This window comes from Perna viridis, chromosome 4 (genome assembly GCF_037379345.1).
Source record: "Perna viridis isolate PV_CMFRI_1.1 ecotype Kerala chromosome 4, ASM3737934v1, whole genome shotgun sequence".
Lineage (NCBI taxonomy): Eukaryota > Metazoa > Mollusca > Bivalvia > Mytilida > Mytilidae > Perna > Perna viridis.
Window position 1 is genome coordinate 1756266 of NC_142448.1, and position 25698 is coordinate 1781963.

Below are 25698 nucleotides of genomic sequence, written 5' to 3' on the forward strand. Positions count from 1 at the left end.
AAAAGTGAAAGAAGAGAAAATATATTTTAAGTTCGACTTGTTCTGGTGTAACAAAGTTCGTGCCTTTTTTAAATTGACTAAAACATGTGGTCAAAACACATGGGCTTGCTACTATCAAACATGCAGCCCAGCTAGTATATAAAAACAAGGGCTTGCTCTCACTTACGTATATACTAGTCGGGCTACATATTTGGTAGTGGGAGCAAGACCCTGTGCTTGAAACTCCTTGTCTATTTTTTTTTTAAATCATGAAAATTAAGGTTTACTACAGAAACCTATCAGGCAAATAATACAAGACTGAGACCTTAACTGCTGGTTTATTCATACACACTTTTGTAAAAGAAAATGCCGTTGTAAAAAAGTGTGTTTCTTAATCGACGAACCGTCTTATCAACTTTATAAAATCACTGTTCTAAGAAATAGAAGTGGAATGTGTTCCGTTAACTGTTTCGTTCAACAAAGACCTGTATTTACAAGACAATATATGTTTTTGCAGCTCTTTCTAACTCATTTGAATGATTTGACAGAATACAGAATATCAATCCGCGCAGGCTAACTCAATAAATAGGGAAAAATCAGCACATATACGTGGGGTTTAGACTGATATATCATACTAATATGAGAAATAATATCATATTCAACCAGTATTAAATATATCAATTAACAAAAATATCAAAAATCAATCCAGCATGGTTGTGATAGATACAACAATTAACGAATATCCGAGATTTGTAATTTAAATATTTCAGATCCATATTATGACCGTTTGTCTACGTAATCCTGTCTTTGACGTTAATATAATTGAATGGTAGAACACCAATTATACAGTATAGAAAGTAGTAATTACCAGAGTGTGTAATCCAATGTATAAATAATGTAGAAATTTAAAAAGGGAACAATCTGCCTGACCTTACCCTCATTGTATTACATATAGGTTTAAAATTCTATGTGTCTTCTCTTATGGCAACATAATACATCCTGCAGGAGTCTACAGTTCACTGCGTTCTGGACAATAGTCACTATTCTATAACGAACGGGATACATATTTTGTTCTGTAGAAGAAAACAAAATATACGATAAAAAGTAAGTGTATCACAATAGTTGTTGAAAAGTATTTGTAATGAGATATGTTGACAGACATTGTTCTTTTTTTTTATTTGTTGCATTCCACCATATCTGTTGCTTTTTTCTATCAGTATCAAGTATAATTCCTTCCTTATAAAAAAAAACGGTTTAGTAATAGCTTGTGAATTTTTGTGAAATTCTACGGAGGTGGTGGTATTTTACTTTTTATTTAAAAAAGGGTATGGGTATCTTTGGGTGTCTTGCCCTGAACTGAAGGTTAACAGACCATCAGTAACATCGACGAGTAGGGGAAGACTTTAGCCGGGATATGTCGTCTAGTAAATGTCACCTAGAACAAAAATAGACCTTCCATGGCACAAAAAAAAACTGGAATGTTTTATTGAATTCAATTATGAGTCTCTTTTTTTATTTTTTTTAATAAGCACTTACACAAGGAATTTTTATTATCCATACATGTACTATAATATATGAGGTCTGACATGACAGACTTTAAGAGTATGTAATCGAAATAGATGAATATATTTTGGTGAATTTTAATTTTGATACGAAATTATAAACCTAATATTTTCATAATCGTTCTCCGCAGTATTTAAATCACGTCTGTATACAATTCAATACAAAGACATCAGACCTGGTTATTTTAAGACTATTCATTGATATTGACTATGAGTCTTTTGAAAGCCATCGAACTCTAAAACCATCTACGATTTCCGTTAATTTACTTTAAAAACTATTGACCAATAATGTATTTAAACTTTCACACAATCTGAATCTCAATATTCTGCAGGACTTTCACTATCATTTAGAATGTAAGTAGAATTAGTATGTACGGATTGTTGTCGAGATTTTTTGTGACTCGTAGGAAATATTTATTGGTAATACAACAGTAAAATTTAGACTTTATTGGTTTTGTCATATTGTTTACCAAACATATTTGACGTTGTTTATGGTAGTGGTAGTGGGTCTATGACTAAGAAATAGGAAAACAAAAAGGAATACAAATGAGACAAAGACGTGAACACAATGACATCCAAAATTATTAGTTCATTCTTTGCCTTTTTATGCTGCGGACAAATCGGCAGCCGATACTAATTTGTCCTGTCGATACTGACAGATCGTTGTGTTGACTTCGGTCTTTCATGAGATTGTGAAACAACATAACTTTTATAAAGAATGATAAAAATGCAAAAAAAAAAAGAGCACTGTCTAATCTTCAACACGGGCATACTATAATATTAGGGGTAAACTCCTAACGAAGCCAATAATTAATTATAAGTAATCTTTATGCATTTTCCTGAATATTACGGAAGCCCATAATATGTAATTGCTTTTAGTTTAAACTTAAGTCCATGATGGCGATAGAAATGAATAAGTAATGCCAGTTGCCAATTTTCCGCTAACAATAAAAAAGATAAAACGACTTGGCGGAGATTTTAAACATTAAAACATCATAGTCGTTTACGTCTTTCAATATTTCGCTATCAACACAAGTTATTTGCCGTCACACACACACACACACACACACACACACACACACACACCTATTTAAACTAGTTTCCTTTAATGTTTAACTTTTAAATCGCCTGAATATAGCTGATAATATTATTTTTGTAAGCCAAAATTCCACAAAAGGAAACCAACTATACATAATGCTAATGGTATCAGTTTTGTACTTCTTTGAATTTTGAGTAAAGATCATTTATTCAAAACCACAAGAACGAGTAAACAAATCATAACATAACAGATAATGACAATACCAGATGTAAAGGGGAACAAAAAGTGCACAAACAATGTACAATCATTCAAGGTAACAAAGGGGGACAAAAATACCCCAACAATAGAAAATCATTATTTAAGGTAACAATTACAAAACATGTGTAAATATAAAAAAATACTTTTTTTGTAGTGACATAAATCCAAACATATTGTCATAAAAAATAATGAACAGTCTTTCTGATATGAATGATGGGAGCTTGCTGTAACCTAATAAACTCTTTTTAAACTAGCCAATCAAATTGATGCATGTACTTGTTCATCCATGTAACATGGGACCTCACGTAAAGACAAATGGTAGTTCAGCTTGCGACAAGTTGTTAGTTGGTGAAATCAATAAAGAGATCATACTACGATGTAATTGCTATAAAATATTCTTGTATCGAGTAATAAATGTTTCTTTAAAATACTTTTTTTTGTTTATTTTCTACGAATGCTGTTGAAACTTGATATAGTTAAAGCTAAACCATATGAATTAGTAACGAGGTCAAAATAAATCGAAATCATCTGTATAGATTTTGTGCGGTTGTAAATACTTGATAGAAATCTTTTTTCCATGGTTTTATAATTTGGACATATTTTTCCATGGTTTTATAATTTGGACATTTTTTTTCATGTAAAAATGAATAGAAAATGGAAATCAACTGTAGGAACAATTCTACCATGGATGTCATTATTGGGTAAGTCTACCTTGGATGTCATTATTGGGTAAGTTTACTTGGACTTGGAATGTTACGGTAAAAAATGTTGGATAAGTCTACATTGGATGTCTTTGTTGGATTAGACTAAATTAGATGTCTTAGTTGGTTAAGTCTATATTGGATGTCTTTGTTGGATAAGTCTACATTGGATGTCTTTGTTGTGTATGTCTATCATTGGATGTCTTTGTTGTGTATGTCTATCATTGGATGTCTATGTTGTGTGTGTCTGTCATTGGATATCTTTGTTGTGTATGTCTATCATTGGATGCCTTTGTTGTCTATCATTCATTGTCATGACTCTGTTACCGTGTATTGTATTACTTTTCTTGTCGGACCTTACACAGCTTACATTAAAGAGTTGTTTATTTCAAAAGTTTCAATATATGTTGTTCAGTGAAGGATTTGATGTAAACATGTTGTATTGTTCTCGTTCAATAGAGATCCATCGATGAGTTCTATATTAGTAGCTAATCAATATTTTGTTTTAATTGTAAAACAAAAATATTCATACACTCAGCTTCTATATTAGACTTGAAATCATACGCTTAAAATAATGAATGACGTAAAATAATTTAATTACATTTTAATTGAAAGGTTACCTATTGTGAAAATATGTTTTCCAAACAATAGATGAAGAGAGATTGGACTGAGTTCTCCTTGTGATCAATAACGTTAAAGGTGAATATGAAAGAGCAAGTTAAAAAAAATATTTGAATAATGGAGAACTAAATAGCAAATAAATATAAAACGCTGTAACGAAAGATAGAGTAACCAAATCTTGACTACTTTACTTTTTAGCCCACCTACTCAAAGACCATGTGAGCTATGGCCAACACTTGGCGTCCGTCGTCGTTAACATTTTTTTCAAAACTCTTCTCTGCTGACACTACTTGACCATTTGGAACCAAACTTGGTTTGAATGTTCTTAGAGGTATCCTACATAGAACTGATGCGGGGATTTTCTATCCGTCGAAATGCATGGCCGTTACTAAAAATAGAAAATAGGGGTCAGACAGTAGTTTTTCGTATATATCTCCAAAAGCGTTAGGTTTAGCCACATTCTGACAGCGTAAAAGTGTTCAGTTCAGCATGACAAGATCAAATTTTCGTTGTAATCCATTGAGCTATGTTGGAGTAATTGCCCTTTTTGACATTTTTTTCACTATTTTTAATGTTATTTCTTTCAAAAATCTTTTCCTGAGAGCCTCTCGTTTCTTAACATTTGTATCTGGCACAAAGCCAAACAGTTCTTACATAAATTTATTTTTAATTATGGTACATCAAATTAGTCTATGCTTCAGTCAATATTCGTAATTGAAAATGATCGTATGGAGGCGTAAGGAGTAAGGATAATAGATGTGAGAAGTTGATCATATGATGTTTTTTTGTTATTTGTTTCCTCTGTAAATGTCAAGATTAAAGTATCTTAGAACTGAAACACGTTTACGTCATAACTTAAGGATACCGGGCACCTCTGGTCCTACATGTATATTAAGATTCTTTCAAAAACCAGGACCATGTCATTAAAAAGAAATAGAAACTTCTAAAAATGTACATGTACAAATTGTGTGAAAGCGCATCCTTCCTGGCAATCTAAGGTCAAAATACAGAGTGTACATGAATACGAGTACATTTTGATACACTATATACATTTGAAATTCTCTATTGGTCGACAACAAACATCGGAAACAAAACATCTCAGACTATTGGAACTTCATCAAATACATTATAATGTGAAGGTTTTGTTTACATTTGAAATTGACTTGTGCGAAAGTTATCCTATTTTGGGCATTCTATGACAGCTAACACCGCTCTTTTGTTTTATATCAGTCTATAAAAAATTAATGTTAGAAGAGGTGTGTAAACTGTTTACTTCAGAAATGAATTTTTATAATGAACTGTTGCTTTATAAGTCTATGTTTCTTTGTATGATTATTTATTACTTCTTAAATTTTACTTTTGTTTGTTTGTGGTCTGTGTTATTATTTTCTACTTTTTCGTTATTTTAATATTGTTTGTCTAGATTTGCTTCGTCTCGAAAGTTTAAATTACCATTTTAAAGAGTACTATAATATAAATAGTTGGAGATTAAGGATCGGAACTTAATACAACTTTATCATGAGAATGGGAAAAGATTATTTACAGAATACAGTTATTTTCCATTATCAGGACTCGTCTTAATTAATTCACACAACCATGTATCTTAAGATTGAAAGTTTTTTTTTTATTTTAGTTTTTGTTTTTGTTTTTGTTAAACTTTGTTTCATTTTTCTTTATAAATTAGAAAGATTCTTAAAAAGATAATTCAAAAATGAATTGCATAACAATTACTGCCTTCTGTGATTCAGGAATGTCCGAGTACAGGCTCGTCTCTCGTAATAAATATACATTTTATAGCAATAAGATTGCTTATACACAGGAAAAATGCAAATGTTTTCATATGTTTTTAAACATATAAAACATATGCTTAGGACCAATATGGAAATATTTTGCCTATAAAATCATATGGAAACACAAGGGTTTTTTTCTTAATTATATGAAAACCATATCGTTTTTATACATGAAGTCCTATGGAAGACATATATAAGTACCATTAGATTTTTTATTTACCTTTTTTGTGAATTATCTGTTACTCCTAAACATATGTTTTTCAAATGTTTTTCATTCTGGTGCTAAACATATGAAAACACATGAGAAACATACGTTTATCAGATTTTTTGTAAAACATATGAAAAACATATGTTGCAATTTTTCCTGTGTATACTGTATGTAAATAAAAAGTACTAAGACAAGTTTTATGATGAACCTCTGTATTTCTGTATATTATTGACGGGAGTTATCACAATATATATCGGCTTGGAGATAATACATGAATGTTAATAGTGGAGTAACACCAATTGATAAAAATATGTACAAATCAAAGAAATATACGGGAAATTTAAAAAAAAAAAAAAAAAAAAAAAAAAAAAAGATAACAAGTATAATTTGTCAATCCCAAACGCTTTTAAGCTACCACTTGTCATTTCGATAGAACATTTTGATCATTGTAAATAAAGGATTAGTGTATCCGTGGTATTGCGTGGTAACCAATAGTTTCTTTTATGTTTCACTTGTTTGTTTTTGTTTTAATTTGTTTGGTCAGTTTAAAAAATGCGTTTTGGCTCAAATTCTCTGCGATGACCATACAAATGTATACAAAAATAACATGTATTTTAGAGTTATTTTAAGGATAAGAATCCCTTGCTTAACCTGATATTTTTCGTTATGGACTTTTTTGTTTTTCTTTTAACATCTTAAATGTTTTTCCATGTTTTCATTTTCCGTTTAAAGCTTCTGTCATAAATGTTAAAAGATGAAATTCTATAAAGCATTGTCATCTGCAGCATTCTTAGTGTACTAACAATACTGGTCACCCTTACCTTTTAAATTATTATATTTGTATACTTTGTATATACCCTACGAATCGATGTTCCAAGTTATCTATAAATCAATAACCTTTTGAGACAAAAGTCATTTCCATTTTTGTCCCGGATATCCGAAGCAATTTAAAATCGGACTTTATTCATTATTCATTTCTTGTGGACAAAATGGCAGGATACAAATTTTCAGCATGGCTTCTGGGTCAAATGCAGGGTAGGTGATATTGTATAATTTTGTCATCTATATGCAATTTATAGGACATGTCACAGTCTTGTTACATTTTTGTTTGATTAAGATTTCCTAAATGACATGCCTGACATTGTCTCATGTTTGTATTGAGAGCTCTTAACCCGTTTGCTTGAACACTTATTTAAGCGCCACAAACGGATCAATTGGCTCAGTTATCCGGTTTTATCCTTCAAGTTTTGTCAAAAAGTGTTTCTACGATAAATTGAAGTGTTTCGTTTCTATTCTTACATGTTCCAAATAGATAAAACAGGGAGATCACACTGAGTTGTATTATCCAGTGTAAATTTAATTTAGAAAATTGTAAAAATGTTGTCGAGAGAGTTATGAAGTGCAAGTTCCGTATACCCGCAATTTACTGAATCAGATGAAATAAAACTGTTTCAACCACTGTCAGAGCTATCAAATCTTAAAAAAAAACCTTTAGTTTTCTGTGCTATAGCAAATATTCGGGTCACTGGGTACAGCTAGCTCCCTGGCCTAGCTCCCGTGTACAGATGTAATGGCTTTGTTCAGTACTACATTTGACACGTTTATCGTCTGACTTGCTTCTGTTCATTTGTCTTAGATATTTTTACATGGAATGTTTGTGATGAACAACAAAATTGCCATTACAATTCCCAAGGGACACGACTTATCAATTAATCCTAGTTTATACCTGTGTTGTAGTCTTCGGTCACAAAGTGCAGGGTTTCTTTTGTAGGTTTTGTCCTTTTGGGTTTTTTGTAATTATTAACTGTATATATATTTGGTGTTTTTATCCAAGACTATTCACCCGTGTTAATGAAAGAGCAAACCATTATAGTATATAGAATGAATTATTTCATTGTATCATTATATCATAAAAATGTAATAAAATTCTATAAATAAAATAATGTAAATATTAAAGCTCGATGGATTTTAATTCATTCAGTTTAGCAGAACATTTTAATGGGGTCTATGTGGTATTGGGAATCTTTTACTGTGACCAGCCTTTTCTTATTTGTTTACTTTCTGTAATTTCTTTCTCTTTTATATCACTGGTGTTTTCTCGGCGTTGAATGTATTTTAGCGATCAAAGTTTCACAAACAATTCTAGATGTGTTCCTTATTCTCTTGGTGAGAACGTAAGACTTTGCTGGCACAATAACCAGAACGATGTCATTCGGAATGGCCAAAAAGTACAGTATGTCCATAACCGATGGCCAGAAGAGTTGTAGTAACAGAATATATAAATATAAGCAAGACGCTTGCTTACATCTTTACAAAGAGCTTATATTTCTGTGGTATATGTCAAGTGACAATATAATCCTTTATAAGATAAAAGCAAACTCGGTTATCTTTAATCATCAGATGTCCTGACACTTTTCAGTTTCGTATAAACTCTCTGTATTTTAGGATTTTCAACAGTACAAGAATGATTGATAACAAGGACGTTCACTCCTACGGTTTCGTCTATCTGTTCTGTTGACAAGACTTGCATACATATAACCCCTCTTTACCAACTTAAAGTTGTGAATGTCTTTACTCAACTTTTTTGCCAAAGCATATTGTTTTTATTTTTCTTTCATTTTCATTGTGATTATGAAAAATCGTGTACTTAAATAGGATTCATCCTTAAAGTGTCAATGTGAATTGGTAGAAAAATAGATACCCTGTTGCATGCACGTAAATAAAAATTCCATTTGAAATATTGTGTTGCCTTTAAAGAAATGACCATTTTTCTCTTTCTATACTACCCATTGAAAATTCCGCCATTAATTTGACATGATGTTGAGATAGAATAGTCTATAAATTCATATAAAGTATTCGTTTTTCTTGTACTGACTTCCTTGTGCCAGCTATATTTGTAAAGCAGGCGCGGTTCCAGAAGGATGGACCAGACGTACGCCCCATCATATTGGAATCATTCTTTTTTGTCAGGAAATTTTTATTTTTCTCAAAGTCTGCCCCCCCCCCCACCACCCCAATAATCATGACTCGATACGCTGGTCCTTCAACTTCCTATTTACCCCTTCCCCCCAAAAAGAAAATTGCACCAACCTGAAATTCTTGAACCGCCCCCTGTAAAGGTGTTGTTAATAAGGGTATCGTGAAATCCTGGAACCCCCCTGAAAATGTGTTGGTAACAAGGGTATCGTGTAGATTAGTACATAACTTTGCCATTCATTCATTTCAGTGGAGTCACAAAACAGACAAAAAGACCAAGTTTCTGCCATTATCAGCATGTTACCGAGTAAACAGCATTTGCATTCAAATCTTGGTATGTCTAAATCCAGAACAACCATAGCACGACAACGACGACAAACAAACAAAGTTCATCCCGAGAAACACATGGATGAAGAATTGGGAGAATTTGGAATTAAACAACAAGTCATTGAAACTGAAGAAGAACAGTTCAAAGCACTGCTCACAATCAAGTCTCTGCCATGTCCAATGGCAGCAAAAAGAAAAATCAAGTAAGTCCTAATTCGAAAACTCATAATTGAGGGGTAACAAAGGAAGAATGGAAAAGGGAACAGATATGGTGAAACGCAACAAACGCACCACCTTTATAAAATAGTAAATACTTACAGAGACCACCAAAAAGTCTTCAATAAGTGTAAACACACCTTTAAGTAAGCTCTGAACGTTCCACTAGGAACTGATTTTCAAAATTTCAAAGAAAAAAATGATAAAACAATAACAGGAAAATTAACTTTACTAGATTGTTAGAGTTAGCTTTGACTGATTTTTCTTATGTGTAACACACTACACGCCACGTGCATTTGACTACAACCAAATGGGAGTTGGAACTTGATACAAAATCCCTGGCTTTCCTATGTATAAATTTCGGATGGAGAGAAAGAAATTGCTGTAAATTCTTTTTTTTTTTTTTAAATAACTCAATTTTTCAACTGCATTTGGTTTTCTATAATGCAGACGAATTATTTCCTGAATTCTGTCAGATTTATAGAACTTAAACGAACTATATCATGAAGATTAGGTCCGAGATAACGTATTTTTATATTCATTTTCTCATCTATGTGCGACTTTACTGGAAATAAACCACCGAGTAACATATGTATCCGTTGATTAAAGTGTACTATTGTGGACTGATACTAATGCCCTACAACTACATTTTCGAATGACAAGATCTAGATATGATACAAACTGTGAATAAAAAGATTTGTAGAAAGAAACTGAACTTCGAACCTGGGTAAAAATGGTGTTAGGTGTGAAAGGGTACACAAACAGTCGTGTGAATAGTACGATTTGGTCCGAATAATTTTGTACATGCCAAATTTCCTTGTTTCATACACGAACTGTTGGCGAATGAATCTGCGAGTGCCGTTAATCGAAAGACAGGTGTTTCATTAAAACGAACTAGAGGCTTACAGGAGCCTAAATCGCTCATCAAGTTCAACTTTTGCCCTTTAAGGGTTATAACTTTCAACAAGGAGTCGTCCTACAACTTTGAAGACCAATTGGACTTTATTAGATGTTATCATAAGAATTGTTTCTCAAATACAAGTTTTTTTTTATCTATCATAGTTTCAAAGATATTTTTTTATTTCCTTTCAAGGGCAATAACGCTAACAAGTAGTCATCCGATAACTTTCACCCAAGGGACTTTCGTAGGCCTTTTCATAAGGATTATTTCATCAATTGATTTTTTTTATCTATTACAGTTTTCATGATATTAGCTGAAAACTGCCCAAAAAACGTAATAATTTGCCTGTCAAGGGCAATAACTCTAACAAAGATTCGTCCTACAATTTTGAGACTTCTTTAGGCCTTATCATAAGGATTATTTCATCAACTGAAATTTTTTTTGCCTATTTATTATAGTTTTCAAGATATCGGCTGAAAACTGCCAAAAACATTTGTCACCTTTCATGGGCAATAACTCTAACAAGAAGTCATCAAATAAATTTGACTTGTAAGACGTTTGTAGACCTTATCATAAAGATCATTTCGTCAATGATTTTTTCCTGTCTATTATAATTTTCAAGATATCGACTGAAAACTGCAAAAACCGTCATTTTTCACCTTTGAAAGTAACTCTTACAAAGAGTCGTCCGAATGGAAACTTTTAAAGATCTATTCAAGTTGAAGAAAAAAGGGTCACATTTATTTCCAATTATCTCTTTTAGTTTTCGAGATAGATATAGAAATTATTGACTTGATCACTGTGGTCTAAAATAACAACGGCTGTCATGTTTGTGACGGACCAAAAATCTAAGCACAACTCTTGTGCAAAATACCCTAAGGAACATCCGTGCAAAGTTTCATATAATTCTGTTCAGAGGAGATTTTTGAAAACAAAACTGTTAATAGACGACGTTGACGGACGGAAAAAAAAACTCACGTGGCCCTTAAAAACTGTTTTATATAATAAGTGTTTTACTTTTTGTCTTATAAGTGACTTAAGTATTTTTAAAAAGAATTTTAGGCCTATATAAGACTGTACATTAGGTGAGACTTAAATAAAGTATTAATTTTTCATACCTTGTCGTGATAATAACTAATTAGAGCCAGATAGCAGTACTTTGCATTGATGGTAGAATTAATTGTTTGTTTTGTTTGTTTGTTGGGGTTTAACGTCCAATATTTCAGCTATATTCAGACGATGAACATGAAATTGATGATAAAATGAACATGAAATGATGAAATGAAAAAGGGATGGGACACAAAGATAATGGGGTCGACAAATTTTGATTGCCACTGGAAATAGGGAGATATGGGTAGGGTCGGGCAATTTAGCCTCCTGTGGCGGAGCCCTATGGTTCCTACCCCGGGAGAATACCACAGTAGGGTTCTTTAACGTGCGAGGAACGTGGCATCTTTCCCAACACGGTGCACCACTATGGTTTGCGACCATAAATGTTGCAACCAAATGCACCACTGGTCATCATTCACCAGCACAGTCACGGGGAAACGCTACAAAATATTTTGTAACGTACACTGCAAGAGTGCTAATGTAATATATTGCTCCACTGTCCCATCTGTAGCCTTCAAGATAATGGTGAATCTAAACAGCCTTTTCACAAGCGCTTGAACGTTCAACACTTCAGATAACCAAACCACTGCCTCGATGATTACAATAAAATGAAAATCTTCATCGTGGAACAAAACACGATCTGGAGCGATCTACAGAGAGTGAAGCGGGAGGGATTTTGGAAAAAAGAACTCCGTGTTTTACACCCACACGGAATTAACGAAAAACATTAAGTTCTTATTTTGTAGAGTTTCTTATAACAGTGTTTGTATATATTTTTAGTTCTATAGTTCAGTGTTCAAGATCAACAACGTGTGTCTATAACACAATGTTCAAGATCTTTGTTAACTGTCAATAAAATGTTTTTACGTCACAGGTATTCACCTGATTAGGTAGTGAGTTGAGTTCACAGACCATACACACTCAGTTTATTTAAGGCACGGAAGAAGGTCATTTGTTGACTGAAAATTTTGCTCATTATATCTTTTATTATAGTGTATTAACATCTTTATCGGTATCGTTGTACAATCCTTTAGACTTATATATATATTTTTGTGTTTGTGCTGCATCGTCACGACTCGACGATCCGATACCCATTAAGTTTGCTGGTTGGAAGATTCCTGTTTTCTTCAATATCTTCTGTTTGTTAATGGTTGTATATGAGCTTTTTATACTATTTATTACATTTTTACAATGTTACAGAGAAACAATTGCTCGCTGTTAATAAATTTAACTAACTGCTCTGTCGGGAAAAATGTAGGACCGATTAGGCTTGTCCATTCTAGAGAAAGGGAGTGTTTTATTTCCCTCGTCACGAATTTTCGTTCATTGTACCGATGAATTTAAGTTGCTTTCAAAAACAGGATTTAATGCCCCTACTCCTTCGATGACATATAACGACGTTACTGTTTCCCTTCCTAACGTTGACAATACTTGAGTATAAGATTGCTGACATGTATCCCTAGTTCTTATTCACCAAGGTGTAACGTTTTGTAACAATAGACAACGGACTTGTTGATTGATTTTATTTAAGATAACCTTCCAATGGTCGTAAAAACACCCACCCATAAATAATTAAATATTTCTTACGTAATATTGATAACTATGTTATGTTAGATCATGCATACCCCTACAAACATTAATTTACAAACAAGTACCAGTAATCCCTCGTGGTACACTGGATTATAATTTACAAACAAGTACCAGTAATCCCTCGTGGTTCACTGGATTATAATTTAAAGTATTGAAAAAATTGTGATTAAACATAACATATTACTTGATCCTTCGATAATCTTTGCCTTGAACAATACATTTTTTTGTAGTTATTGTTTTTTTTCTTTAAGATTTTTACGATATAGTTGATTTTTTTTTCTTTTACGCTCACGCAGAACCATTAAATAATTTACGAAAAGTTTCTATCGATAAAACATATCCGTCGACCGGACTTTCTAACCTCAACTAAGAATCAAATAGCAGGAAACATTTAGTACGCAAGCTCCTTGATAGAACTCACAACTGACTGACTACGTACAATATAACAATAACAAGGATACTATAGGAGAACAAACACAAATCTCAAGGATGTTTAAATGTTTCATGAGAAAAATAGTTTCATTTTATGCAAATGGACAAAATGTTGATTTAAATTATGTGTCGGGATAATAATTTGATTACAAGATTTAATTTAACTCACAGCTAATTGGTTTTTGTTAGGTTTTCGGAATGCATCTGGATTAAATCAAATTAGTTCGTCCATAACATAATTGTCCTCTATTTGTGACACTATTCATTGAATTGTCACTCATTGCACAGCATGGAAACTTGAGGTGACATGTGGAACTTCTAATCTTTTTCAAAGAGTTTCTCGTTATTTAAACGGCTAACGTGGAATTATGTAAGAAGGACATGTGGAATGATGTCTAAAGGAACAAGTGCTAGAAATCGTGTTTCGCCGATTCTTGTAAAAGAAAATGGACACCTTAATCATAGAAATGGCGGTGTGAATTCTCCGACATCTAGTAGTGGTGTTCATTTAGACCTGAAGAAAAATGGCTCCTCTAAACATAAGCCGTCTTCCTCAGGTCAGAACTTAACCAAATTAATCCGTAAACGAAGATATGATAAGTATGACGAAAAACGAGCTGACCAGCTTATGTTGAAACGAAACGAGGATAAACTTAAGAAATGGACTGCATCTCTCACGGAGAGACGAAAGTAAGTTAGTACTGGACTCTTTAACATTTTGAACTACTACACATTTCAAGTTAAAATTAAACAATCACTATTATTGTTGCCACTGGCGGATTCAATTTTTTTTTTGGAAAGCGTGAGGGGCGCAACGCACCAGTAATTTCCATTCAACCGACAAAACTTTTCGAACACCCCCTGGACTATCCACCCTTGGATCCATCTATGATTTGGGGTTTATTTCTTGTAAGTAGAAATAATTCATCAAAAAACTTAAAGCTTGTGTTTTTTTTAAACTATGATAGCCAGATTTATCATACATGTTGCATTATATCACCGGGTAACGTGGACAAATTGTTGCATGACACCCTGCATGGTAAAGTATCTCTCCCCTGCATGTTATTTATAGCAAAGGTCCTTGACTTGTGCATGTCAGCATGTAGACATAGAATTAATTTTTTTTTCTGCCTAGAGATGAAAACATACACATAAGTTTTACGTTAACGTACGAAAAAAACACGATGTCGTTAGAAACGGGTGTATTCAGCTATTATAACGCGGCATACATGTACATACGGGTGCATTCAGCTAAACTATTATCACGCGACATGCATGATGCGTGTACATATGGGTGCATTCAGCTAAACCATTATAATGCGGCATGCATGTACATACGGGTGCATTCAGCTAAACCATTATAACGCGGCATACATGTACATACGGGTGCATTCAGTTAAACTATTATAACGCGGCATGCATGATGCATGTACATACGGGTACATTCAGCTAAACTATTATAACGCGGCATACATGTAAAAAAACGGTGCATTCAGCTAAACTATTATAACGCGGCATAGATATAAATACGCTGAAGTCTTTTTTCTATTCTATGCTGCTCGATTGTGTTGAAATACAACTATACCAGAAAAAAATTAACCGCTTGAAGCGGGACGTTTAGCTCGCTATATAACCTGGTTTAACCCACCATTTCTATCGGAAATGCCTTTACCATATCAGGACCATCCATTGTTATGATAGTGAATTATCCAAATAATCGTTAAATAAGTTGCTGTTCACTTATGGCGTATAAACGTAATTATACGTAGTTAAAAGGTTTTCCTCGACTAAACTGTCGTCTTCTCACTCTGGTGATCGATCATGTTGGTCTTACACCCTTAATTTACTCCGTCCACAGATATTAACCTGTCTTAGTTACAACTTTTCACAAGACCTGATTGATTCAATGGTTTTAGTTTTATTTTTACAGCAGTTTTATACTCAAAATACTCTGTAACAAAAACTTGACCAAAAGTGATGTAGTAAACGAAGATCTCAGACTATTATTTGTTCAATGATTCAAAGACGATGATAAACTTATTTTGTTTGTTTATGGACATGACGTTGTTTGAATAATAAAGAAATATGAGACGTTTGAACGCTTTATGGTGCTTTGATTTAAAAAAAATACTTAAACAGCAAAACGTTGAAATTAAGGTATACTTCGTATATATATTATTTGGCGATAGGAAGAGACTACTGCCGCGTCAGTAGAGTAAGTTATATAATATTGCAATGGAGAACATTTAAAAAAAAAATTAAACCCAACTTCATATAAATATACCACCAGGTACGGCAAGATGTTTCACATTTTAAACGTTCTATTTCGGAAGAATAAAAGAAAAGTTATAATAAAGAAACAAGTACACATAAAAGTAAATGACACCATTTTTACAGGTGCAATGATAAACTTAGTCTGCACCATAAGTGTCCATTTATTATAAACTTGATTGATAGAAGCAAAGATAGAGAAACTCTTTATTATCAGTAACTACATGTACATTATCAATCCAATTGTTAAAAGCTTATAATAGTAGAAAGCAGTGTATTGCTTGCACGTTTTTTTTTATAATGAGAGAAGAAAGGAAGTCGACAATTAAATCTAAACGATAAAAGAGTTTTATAAAGTTTAATTGCGCATTAATATGACGGATGTACTAGATAAGTTTTCTCATGAACCCATAAGATGAATACAGACATCAAGTACAAAGCAGTAAATCAGCAATTGATTTAAATAATGGATAAAAGGGAGATTTATCAGATTCATTGGTTTTAAAACACCCGTATGATACTGTAGATGTATCAATGTACGTGAGGAAGTGCACCTGTCTTTCTATAATTTCATAATCCAATCAATGTGAAATGCATAACATAATGCAGTTCTAATGGGAAGGGTACAAATTTTCAGCAGTAGGGACGAATTAAGTATTCTTTTACCTTTTAATGTTTTCATAAGTTTCGATATACTTATCGTTAAAACTTGACAAGCGTATATATGATTTGGTGATAAATAAGACGAAACAAACAAGAACATAAGGTTGATGAATTGGACCGAGCGTTCAAATATTTATTTTAGTAAAATGTATACAGTTTTCTTTTAACCTCAGTTGACAAAGTACTACATTTGTATTGTCCTTTGTATGTAAACACCATCTTATTGGACATCATTTACCACCTGTTTGGTGTTTTCATACTTCAGCAGCTAAGTTCGTAGCTTTCGAAAATATTCGTTTCCATAACATCAACACACCAATTGGCCACGTCTATTTTCTCCCATTGACATTTTTGGGACACATTCAACTCTGTGCTAATGGTGTTTTAGATGATAACCATACCGGTGGACTTGATTCATGCTCTCATCGTATCAAGTTACATATCTGAATGGCGTATTTATTTCAAATTTTATTTGTTTCTATATCTGTGACTGGCCTTTTTGTGTGCTGGCTTTTAATCGTTAAATAGTGTTACTTACTTTTTTTGTGTGTTGGCTTTTAATCGTTAAATAGTGTTGCTTATATTATGTTTTTTACTTCAACACTGATTTAAGCTGAATGATAATATTTCAGGTCTACGTTTTATTACACCCACCCAACCCCCTTTTTCCCTAAAAAATAGTTATTGTACATTAATTCAGAAATTCTGATTTTATTGACATCTGAAAAAAGTGTCTGTCATCATTGAAGAAAGTCCCCTCATGTATCGTATTTTCATTGTTATCCGATTTTTCAGTCTATGTCTATTGGACCCCAATAGACAGGAAGGTCACATCATGATCTCAGCACAGCTGTTTATTCCACTGCGCTGAACCCCATACAATTCTTTATATCCTGTTTGTTTGTTTGTTTGTTTTTGTTTGTTTGGTTTTTTTCCTTTAGCAAAACGTATAGTTTTCCTCTTATTTCAGAAATAAGCTCTTCGAAAAGCCAGTTAAACCGGTTAAAGGTTGCGACGCATGGAAATATCGACGGAAGCAGGTAGGTTTCAGATAGTCATATAAAAGATATACAACTACTAAAAATGTTAAAAGTATATTCTGGGTTTACTTTTACATCCATTTCCGCAATACATACGTCAAAACAAAAAGGTATATAGAAAGACTGCTTTATATAAATCAAGAAATATTACTACTTAGCAGCAACCACTACAAAACACAATAATATAAATAAATCATACAACTACTGTAACTTACTGTGACCATGATAAATCTATGTTTGATATTGACTGATTATGGATTTTGTTTTTAATGCACAGAATTCGAAAATTGTTCGAGTAAAAAATCCGGTAATCTTCTGGTGATCTGTGTCTTACAGTTCTTGGTCAAGTTAAATTGTCTTTGAGACAAATTTCTCATTTTATTTTAATTTATTTTAACTTACACTGATTCATTTGGTGATCGTCACACAGACTTACTAACAAACCTTTCCTAATAGAATTTTCTACTGTTCACAAGGCCATGACTTCATACAGTGTATTAGTTTCATATAATATTTCCTCGGAAATGTTTGTTAACAGAAATGACAAATATTCTTCTATAGATTCACTTCATCTTCATATCAAAGTTGAAACTTAAGAAAAATCTATTTCTACATAGTCGCTATCATAGTGAAATTAAAGGGGTGGGAGGGGGTGGGGGTAGGGATAAAACAAGTGATAATAATCAAACCTTAATACCGTCAGTGACAATATTTTAGGGATGGAGGAAGTTCAAAATGGATGTTAAAGAGGCAGGATATAAACTAGAGCTGTGGAGGTCATGGTTCAAAAGAATAGAAGGTAAATAGACTCCAGTATTTCCTAACGTTAAAATGTGTGAAGAATTTCTACCGAAAATAGTCTTGATCAGTCAATAATACCATTTATTTATTTTTTTTTGTTTGCCATTTGACTGAATTTATAAATATAAGCACAGTTTTTTTTATTTCCCACGTCTTTATGACACTGTTATCATCATGTGCACATTAAAATCTACCCTTAATATCCTCCGTTATAACACTGTATCGTCGCAGTGCATTTTGACAAGATAACGCCTTTCTTTCAAGTGACACTTCAGTGTTATAAAATAGTTTGATATGGAATGTCTACTCACATCCTGGTTATGTTCACTTCTAAAGGTTAAGTATCTATAAGCTGTAGGTTTCTTTTAGGACCACAGAGTACACCAAACTATAGACATGTTTCTTTTAGGGCTATGTATACATGTCATGATGTACATATTAAAATTAAGGAAAATGATAGCAAGGAATTTTTAAAGTAGCACAGTTTCAGTCTTTACTAACTATAAACACACAAGATCTAACGTTTGAAAAAGGACTGTTTTTACTTAAATATACATTCGTCAGCACAATAATTTTGAAGAATAGCGTTTCAGTGCATATCATGTAGTCTAAGAACTAAGACAACAAACATTTGTAATTTGAATTTAACTGAGGGTCGTTTCTAAATCTCACGCGTCTCGCACGGCCATTTGAATATGAATTAATAATGAGTTTAAATTTGGAGTACATTTTGATCGTGTCTGATCAGTCCATATTTGTATACGTTGTTACTTAGGTGTAACGCTACTCATGCGGTATATATACACACACTGTCAGGAGTCAACATTTGTTAACTGTACACGTATTTCATGACGATTTAAACCACTAATCCCTAAAATTTAATTGACACACAACAATATGTTTGTTTTGTTATACACGAACTTTTTTATCACGATAATTGATTTTATCCAAATATGTTTTAAATCACGATCATATAGTGTATCTATTGGCACGAAATTCGAAACTAAACCCTAAAATGTAGATCAGTCACAGAATTTGCTTGTAGACCTATTTTTCATTGGAGCATATAATCCATGTACTTTTATTTTAGAAATTTCTACTTATCTTCGCCCCAATTTCAGCTCGAGTTCTAGATTTTAGTATTATATGGGTCGTATGGACAAATGGGTTGTAATCTAAACCAAGTTTTATTTTTGCATTTTGTAACAATATGTATTTTTCCAATGAACATGGTATGGCTTGTTGGACACACCCCTCCATGACATTTTATTTTAAATGATCATTTATTTATAATTAACTAATAAAATATTTGTCTTAACATTAATAGATTCTGACCTGAAGTTTGATATGAAAACCTTTTGTTAGCATTGAGGTTTTTTTTACAAGGTCAAAGCAAGAAATAAACGCTGAGATATAGTTACGCCTGCTTAAGCATTTAGAAAAAGGAGTGCCGGCATCGTTGAATTATTCCTAATCATAGCCATAGAAAGGACAAAAGCAACATAACGACGTTAGATAACGAAAAAAAACAACTATTAATTGACAAGTGAAACAACAAAACAAAAAACGAGAAAACAAGAAAACACTCTGAAATCTTTGTAATGGTTCCTTGCACATGTATTCATCTCATTTCACACTAACCGTCATTTTTCTCTTCAGGCCACCAGGGCACAGGAGTTCTGTCCTACTTCGTCTTCTTGAAGTGGATGTTATTTCTGAACGTTTATCTGTTTTTGATACTGTTTGGATTTATTGTGATACCATACGCCGTTCTGAACTTAAATGGATATAATGGACAGGTGACTGGAACTAGTGTTTCCGGTGTAGATACGACTAATGCTGCCACCTGCTCAGCTCTGTACACTGTAAATATATCTTCTGATGCCGCCAGTGCAATACAAGACTTCATTCAAGGAACGGTACGTATGTCACGGAATCGAAAGATAATTATATATACTCATAGACTCCCAGGCATCGTTTCTATGATATAATAATATATATGAGCTTGACTCACAAACTCTCAGTCGTCGATTGTTCGACATGATAATATATATGAGCTTGAGCCTTGACTCACAGACTCCCAGGCATCACTTGTACGGCATAATAATATATATGAGTTTGACTTACAGACTCCCAGGCATGCTACTATAATGTATTCCGCCCACTACACCAAATCTGCATATTTATACAATTACCTTAGTGGTGCTATGCATATCTAAAGATATTTTAACTCCCCCCCCCCAATGGAGAATTTTGATTCTTAAACAAGCCCCGTGCAGGTCCGGGTGTTAAAAGAATAGGCCTGCAGCAGCGCTAAGCTTGTCGTATAAGGCGACTAAATAGTGCTCAGAAACCTAGCCGGGGGCTAGGCGCTCTGCCCACAGAGCAACTGGGATGTGTGCCCCAGGTGGTGGAATGGGGTACCCCTGGCGTGTTACATGCTGGGGTTGTCAGGCTATAATACGGAAAACCTGACCGCAAACCATAGTGGTGCACCGTGTTGGGAAAGATGCCACGTTCCTCGTACGTTAAAGAATCCTGCTGTGGTATTCGATAGGAGTAGGAACCTTTGCGCTCCGCCACAGGAAGCTAAATTGCCCTACCTTACCCATCCCCCCTTTTTCCAGTGGCAATCAAATTTTGTCGACCCTATTATCCTTGTGACCCATCCTTTTTTTTCATTTCATGTTCATTTTATCATCCATTTCATGTTCATTGTCTGAATATAGGTGAAATATTGCTGCTCGGACGTTAAACCCCAACAAACAAACAAACAAACAAACAAAGATTCTTAAACAAACAGGACCAAAGTATCGTAATCAACTCATCTATTACTAAAATGAAGTGTACAATTATTTATTACTTTGTAGGGATGGATGGAGAAAACGGCTTTGTTTTATGGATATTATGATGCACAAGATATGCGGTTTGGTTCATCTGACCACAATTACTTATTTCCATTCGCATATTTCATGGCCGTGTTAGGTGTACTTTTCTTCAGTCTCATCAGAATGGCAAGATTGTAAGTAAAAACAAGGATACAATTAAATTGGTTTAAAAAAAAAATGACATTCACTTTCATCTATATGCCAACTTCAAACAGCTTCTTAAACATTTGATTGCATATCGTCGAAAGCAAAACAGACTTCCAATTTAAATCAAAACCATTTTATCTCTGGAAACGTTTGTCTTATAAGAAGAGGGCCATATGAAACAGCAAATATCATTGTTTTCAGTACCATTAAAAGTTTCAAAGAAAATTTGAACGACGACAAGAATGGAAACAAGACTGACTACTGTAACAAAGTATTTGGTGGTTGGGATTTTGCTTTGGAAGAAGAGGGTGTATGTACAACTAAACAAAAGAGTGTCTATAGAGACATTGTTGTAAGTATGTAGTGCCTAGTCTCCAAACAATCTTAATGAAAAAAAGCAACTTATAAACAGTAACGAAAAACCTTATTGTACTTAACTATATAAAATGATGCAGCAGTATATAATAATTAATATTGAGACCATAACACCCAGCAGTTCAACTATCATGATCTATTGGGATAAATCCTGTTCTGATGATATATATTGGATACTTCAGGCTAATCTGGAACATCAGAGATATATGTTGACAAGATTAGAAAGATCAGGAGCTCAGAAATGTAAGACATATACTATCCGCTTCTTTATAAACTTCCTGATTTTGGCAATACTTGGTGGAGCAGGATATCTTATCTACTGGGTAACAGATTGGTCAACACAGGTAAAGTAGATAATTTTATTTTTCTTAAAATATTTAATGTTAAATCAACAGAAATATAAAAACAGCTGGTCGACAATTTTTTTTTTTTTTTTTTTTTTTTTTTGCTGAGTGATTGGAAAGTTTTGAAATTATGCGATAATGACATTTTATTTGAAAAAAAAGTACTACATAGTTAGTATTTTTATAAGAGACTTATTTTCATAAAAAAAATATATATACTGTCAAATATAGTTCGTTGTCGCTCAGTTTGTTGTGTAAAAGTAAAAAAAAATTGTTTTCGTTTCATTGAAATGATGAGTTACTGAGATATGCTACTAACACTGTTTTTTATTGATTTATCAACCCAGTATATTAGAACGAAGGTTACTGAGATATGCTACTAACATTATTTTTTATTGATTTATCCACCCAGTATATTAGAACGAAGGTATTACCTGGGAAGTGTGGACTCGTGTATACTAACCTTAGATTCGCTAGTCTTTACCTATTTCTCATGTTCTATATGGTGAATTTTACCCCTTGCTTTAGTCCTATTGCCATATCCCCCATTCTTGTAGTTGTTCAAGCTTTTAAGAGACAAGAAAATAATGTTACTTATTATTATGAAAGATAAATGTTCGCTAATAATTACTAGAATAGCTGCTAGAAATCCCAATGTCAAAGGTGGATCCAAAAGGGGTTTGTCTGCCCTCCTTTAGGAAATTGAAAATGTTTTAAAATGTAATATTTAAGTTAAACTTTATAACAATACTTAGTTTATTTTAATGAATGATTAAGTAACTTCGTTATTTTAGCATTATGTTACTAACACTAATGAATTTCATACCCATTTTTCTTAAGAAAAATCAAGAGTCCCGGTAGCACCCCCCACCCCACCCCCACCCCGTTTGGTAATTTTTTGGATCCGCCACTGAATGTTGTACTAATATAACCACAAAGGTCTAAACTAATGGAAGGAAATGGATGAACACAGTGAACTAAACAAAAAAAAAGCAAAACTGTCTTAGTTGAGTCGTAGAGGATACATCGGTCGGCATCATTCAGTGTTATCAATCATATCTACTTAGGAAAATGTAAAGACTTTTTTATTTTGTTTAAGCTGGTTAAATCAATTTGGTAAAGTAGAAAAGACGAATCAGATATTTTTGAGTTGTTGCACAAATCACCATTTTGTTTTTAGAATTCTGGAGTGAAACACGGATTACTTAATATCTTTCGTTTTTCTATGTGACTTATTTTTATCATAGCCACGTCTGTCTGTGGAAGGTTGCAAACACTATCTAACTTTATTCTTTAAAGAACCAAAGTACTACGTTTTAAATAATAAACCGTCCACGAAGATTGATATTGTTACATTTTGTTAATTAAAAAAAAGCACATTTTAAGTATTTTGCTTTATTAAAAGTAATTCCTGTGTGAAAACTTTTTATGTATTAATACATTATGAATTGTATTATCTTACTAACGCAGTACTAAAATTGTATCAATGTATTTTCCGTAACCCTGAATATACTACACTTGGTTTGATAAACATTAATCAAGTTATTCTTATTACAGTATTTGGAAGGTCAATCCTCGAGCAGCAGTGTCACTGTGTTGATTGTAGAGTTTCTTCCATCATTGACAATCACACTTCTGAATGTAATAGTGCCTCTGATCTTCAAAATATTGGTCAATGCTGAGGATTATACAGATGAATTCGTCATCAAGATCACTCTGATAAGGTAAGAATTCGTCATCAAGATCTCTCTGATAAGGTAAGAATTCGTCATCAAGATATCTCCCATTGGACAAGAATTCGTCATCAGTATCACATATCACTCAGATAAGGTGAGTATTGTGATCAAGATCTCGATGATAGGACAAGAGTTCGTAAATAGGATCACTCTGAAAAGGTGAGAATCGTCATCAAGATCTCACTCACACGGCAAGGATCCGTCACCAATATCACTTTAAGAAGGTAAGAAACCTCGTCAAGATCTCTCTCATACTGCAAGAATACGTCACCGATATCATTCTGAGAAGGTAAGAATCGTCATCAAGATCTCCCTCATACGACAAGAACCCGTCACCAAGATCACTCTGTGAAGGTTCTTTAAGAATACGTCATCAGGATCACATTGATACGGTAAGAATTCGCGATAAAGATGAAGGTAGGTAGTATTGATCAATTTGAGGATTAAACTGATGAATTCGTCTTCAGAATTACTTTGATAAAGTAAGACGCAAAAAAGTGTGTATCTAGTTATCATTAATAACCTCAGTTTATAGTTTGAACTATGTTATCTATATTGTTTGGCTTTCTATTTTGTAAGATGTTTGCTTTACCCATTAAATAACGGTATCAATAAGCTTAAGATCTTCCTCAAACCTTTTTATAATGCAATACGTGCAGGTATCTCTCAACTTTTGTTTTAGGATAATAATCTCAACAAAAGCACGGAAAGCTCGATAATCACCAATAAGTAAAGTAAACCGTTGAATAGGCTTATATGTAGAGATATAGTTATAATACTGTTGTCAAATCGTTAAGGATAACATTTTGGGGGTATTAAATTGATTCGCTCATAGGGTCGTTACATAGGAATTAAAAAAAAAGTTTTTGGCATGACATGGGTTGTGTCCTTATTGTTTGAATGATGATGTACCGTGGTTCTCAACCCTACATGAGAAAAATTGGGATTGATATTACATACGATTGGGACATAACTTTTTGTAGGTTTGAAGTGGTCTGGAACTGGCATGTCAGTTAAATGCTAGTAATCCTTAGTTTGTACATTTGTATAATCAATATTTAGTTTATTTATTTCCGCTGTAACAAGGGACTCGTGCCTTTTTGAACTGATATTTAGGTTTGTTTAGAATTGTGTAATATTTTCCAAAGTGGCCAGGTTTTAATGGGGGTTGTGATCACGCCAAAGTACTTTAACCCCGTCGCATTTTTGCACCTGTCCTAATTCAGACAAATGGGTGGCCTTGGGGTGACATTTTCATCCCGGTGGGGTTGTTGACATATTCACCATATCTGTTCTCGTTATACTTGTAGGACGGTATTCCTGCGTCTGGCGTCGTTAGCAGTATTGATGTTATCCTTGTATGTACAAATCAGCTGTTCAACTAAAGATTCCACTTGTAACGTCAACATGGGCTCCTGTACAGAAATAAGGGTACGTTCTATCGTAGGTCAATCAAAAAATGTTTGAAAAATCAATAAAAATCCGATTGTAGCGGTTTTGATTGGTTTGAAGAGAAGGCATCACAATCAATATCACACCACTCAATGATGGATTTTGACGACCTTCTTACATTAATCAAATTCGTCTAAACCAAAGGAAAAGGTGGTATTGGCATTAGTTTATTGTTTTATGCCCCCGCGACAATCTGTCTCCTCGTACAGTTTTTGAACTACATTTAAAATATTTTACAGGATGTTTCTACACATTATGACGGTGTGCAGGG

General features: G+C 33.3%; 1 protein-coding gene across 11 annotated transcripts in view; it reads left to right on the top strand.

The window, feature by feature from the left end:
* Positions 1-925: 925 nt before the first annotated feature.
* Positions 926-25698, top strand: part of LOC148618407 (transmembrane channel-like protein 7) — a 32605-nt gene continuing 7832 nt past the window's right edge. The window contains exons 1-11 of one of the 11 annotated variants that reach the window (XM_088577281.1): positions 926-1083; positions 9385-9664; positions 17615-17684; positions 18402-18483; positions 20145-20404; positions 21356-21507; positions 21722-21872; positions 22078-22239; positions 22652-22666; positions 23797-23963; positions 25286-25406. In XM_088577281.1, coding sequence (XP_088433407.1) covers position 1083; positions 9385-9664; positions 17615-17684; positions 18402-18483; positions 20145-20404; positions 21356-21507; positions 21722-21872; positions 22078-22239; positions 22652-22666; positions 23797-23963; positions 25286-25406 — 1461 coding nt within the window. In that variant the 5' untranslated portion in view covers positions 926-1082. Of the gene's footprint in view, positions 1084-1765; positions 1896-3481; positions 3540-7047; positions 7194-9384; positions 9665-13556; positions 14401-14482; positions 14620-17614; positions 17685-18401; positions 18484-20144; positions 20405-21355; positions 21508-21721; positions 21873-22077; positions 22240-22651; positions 22667-23796; positions 23964-25285; positions 25407-25698 lie in introns of those variants that run through there. The other 10 variants (XM_088577283.1, XM_088577280.1, XM_088577284.1 and 7 more) reach the window with 10 other exon arrangements.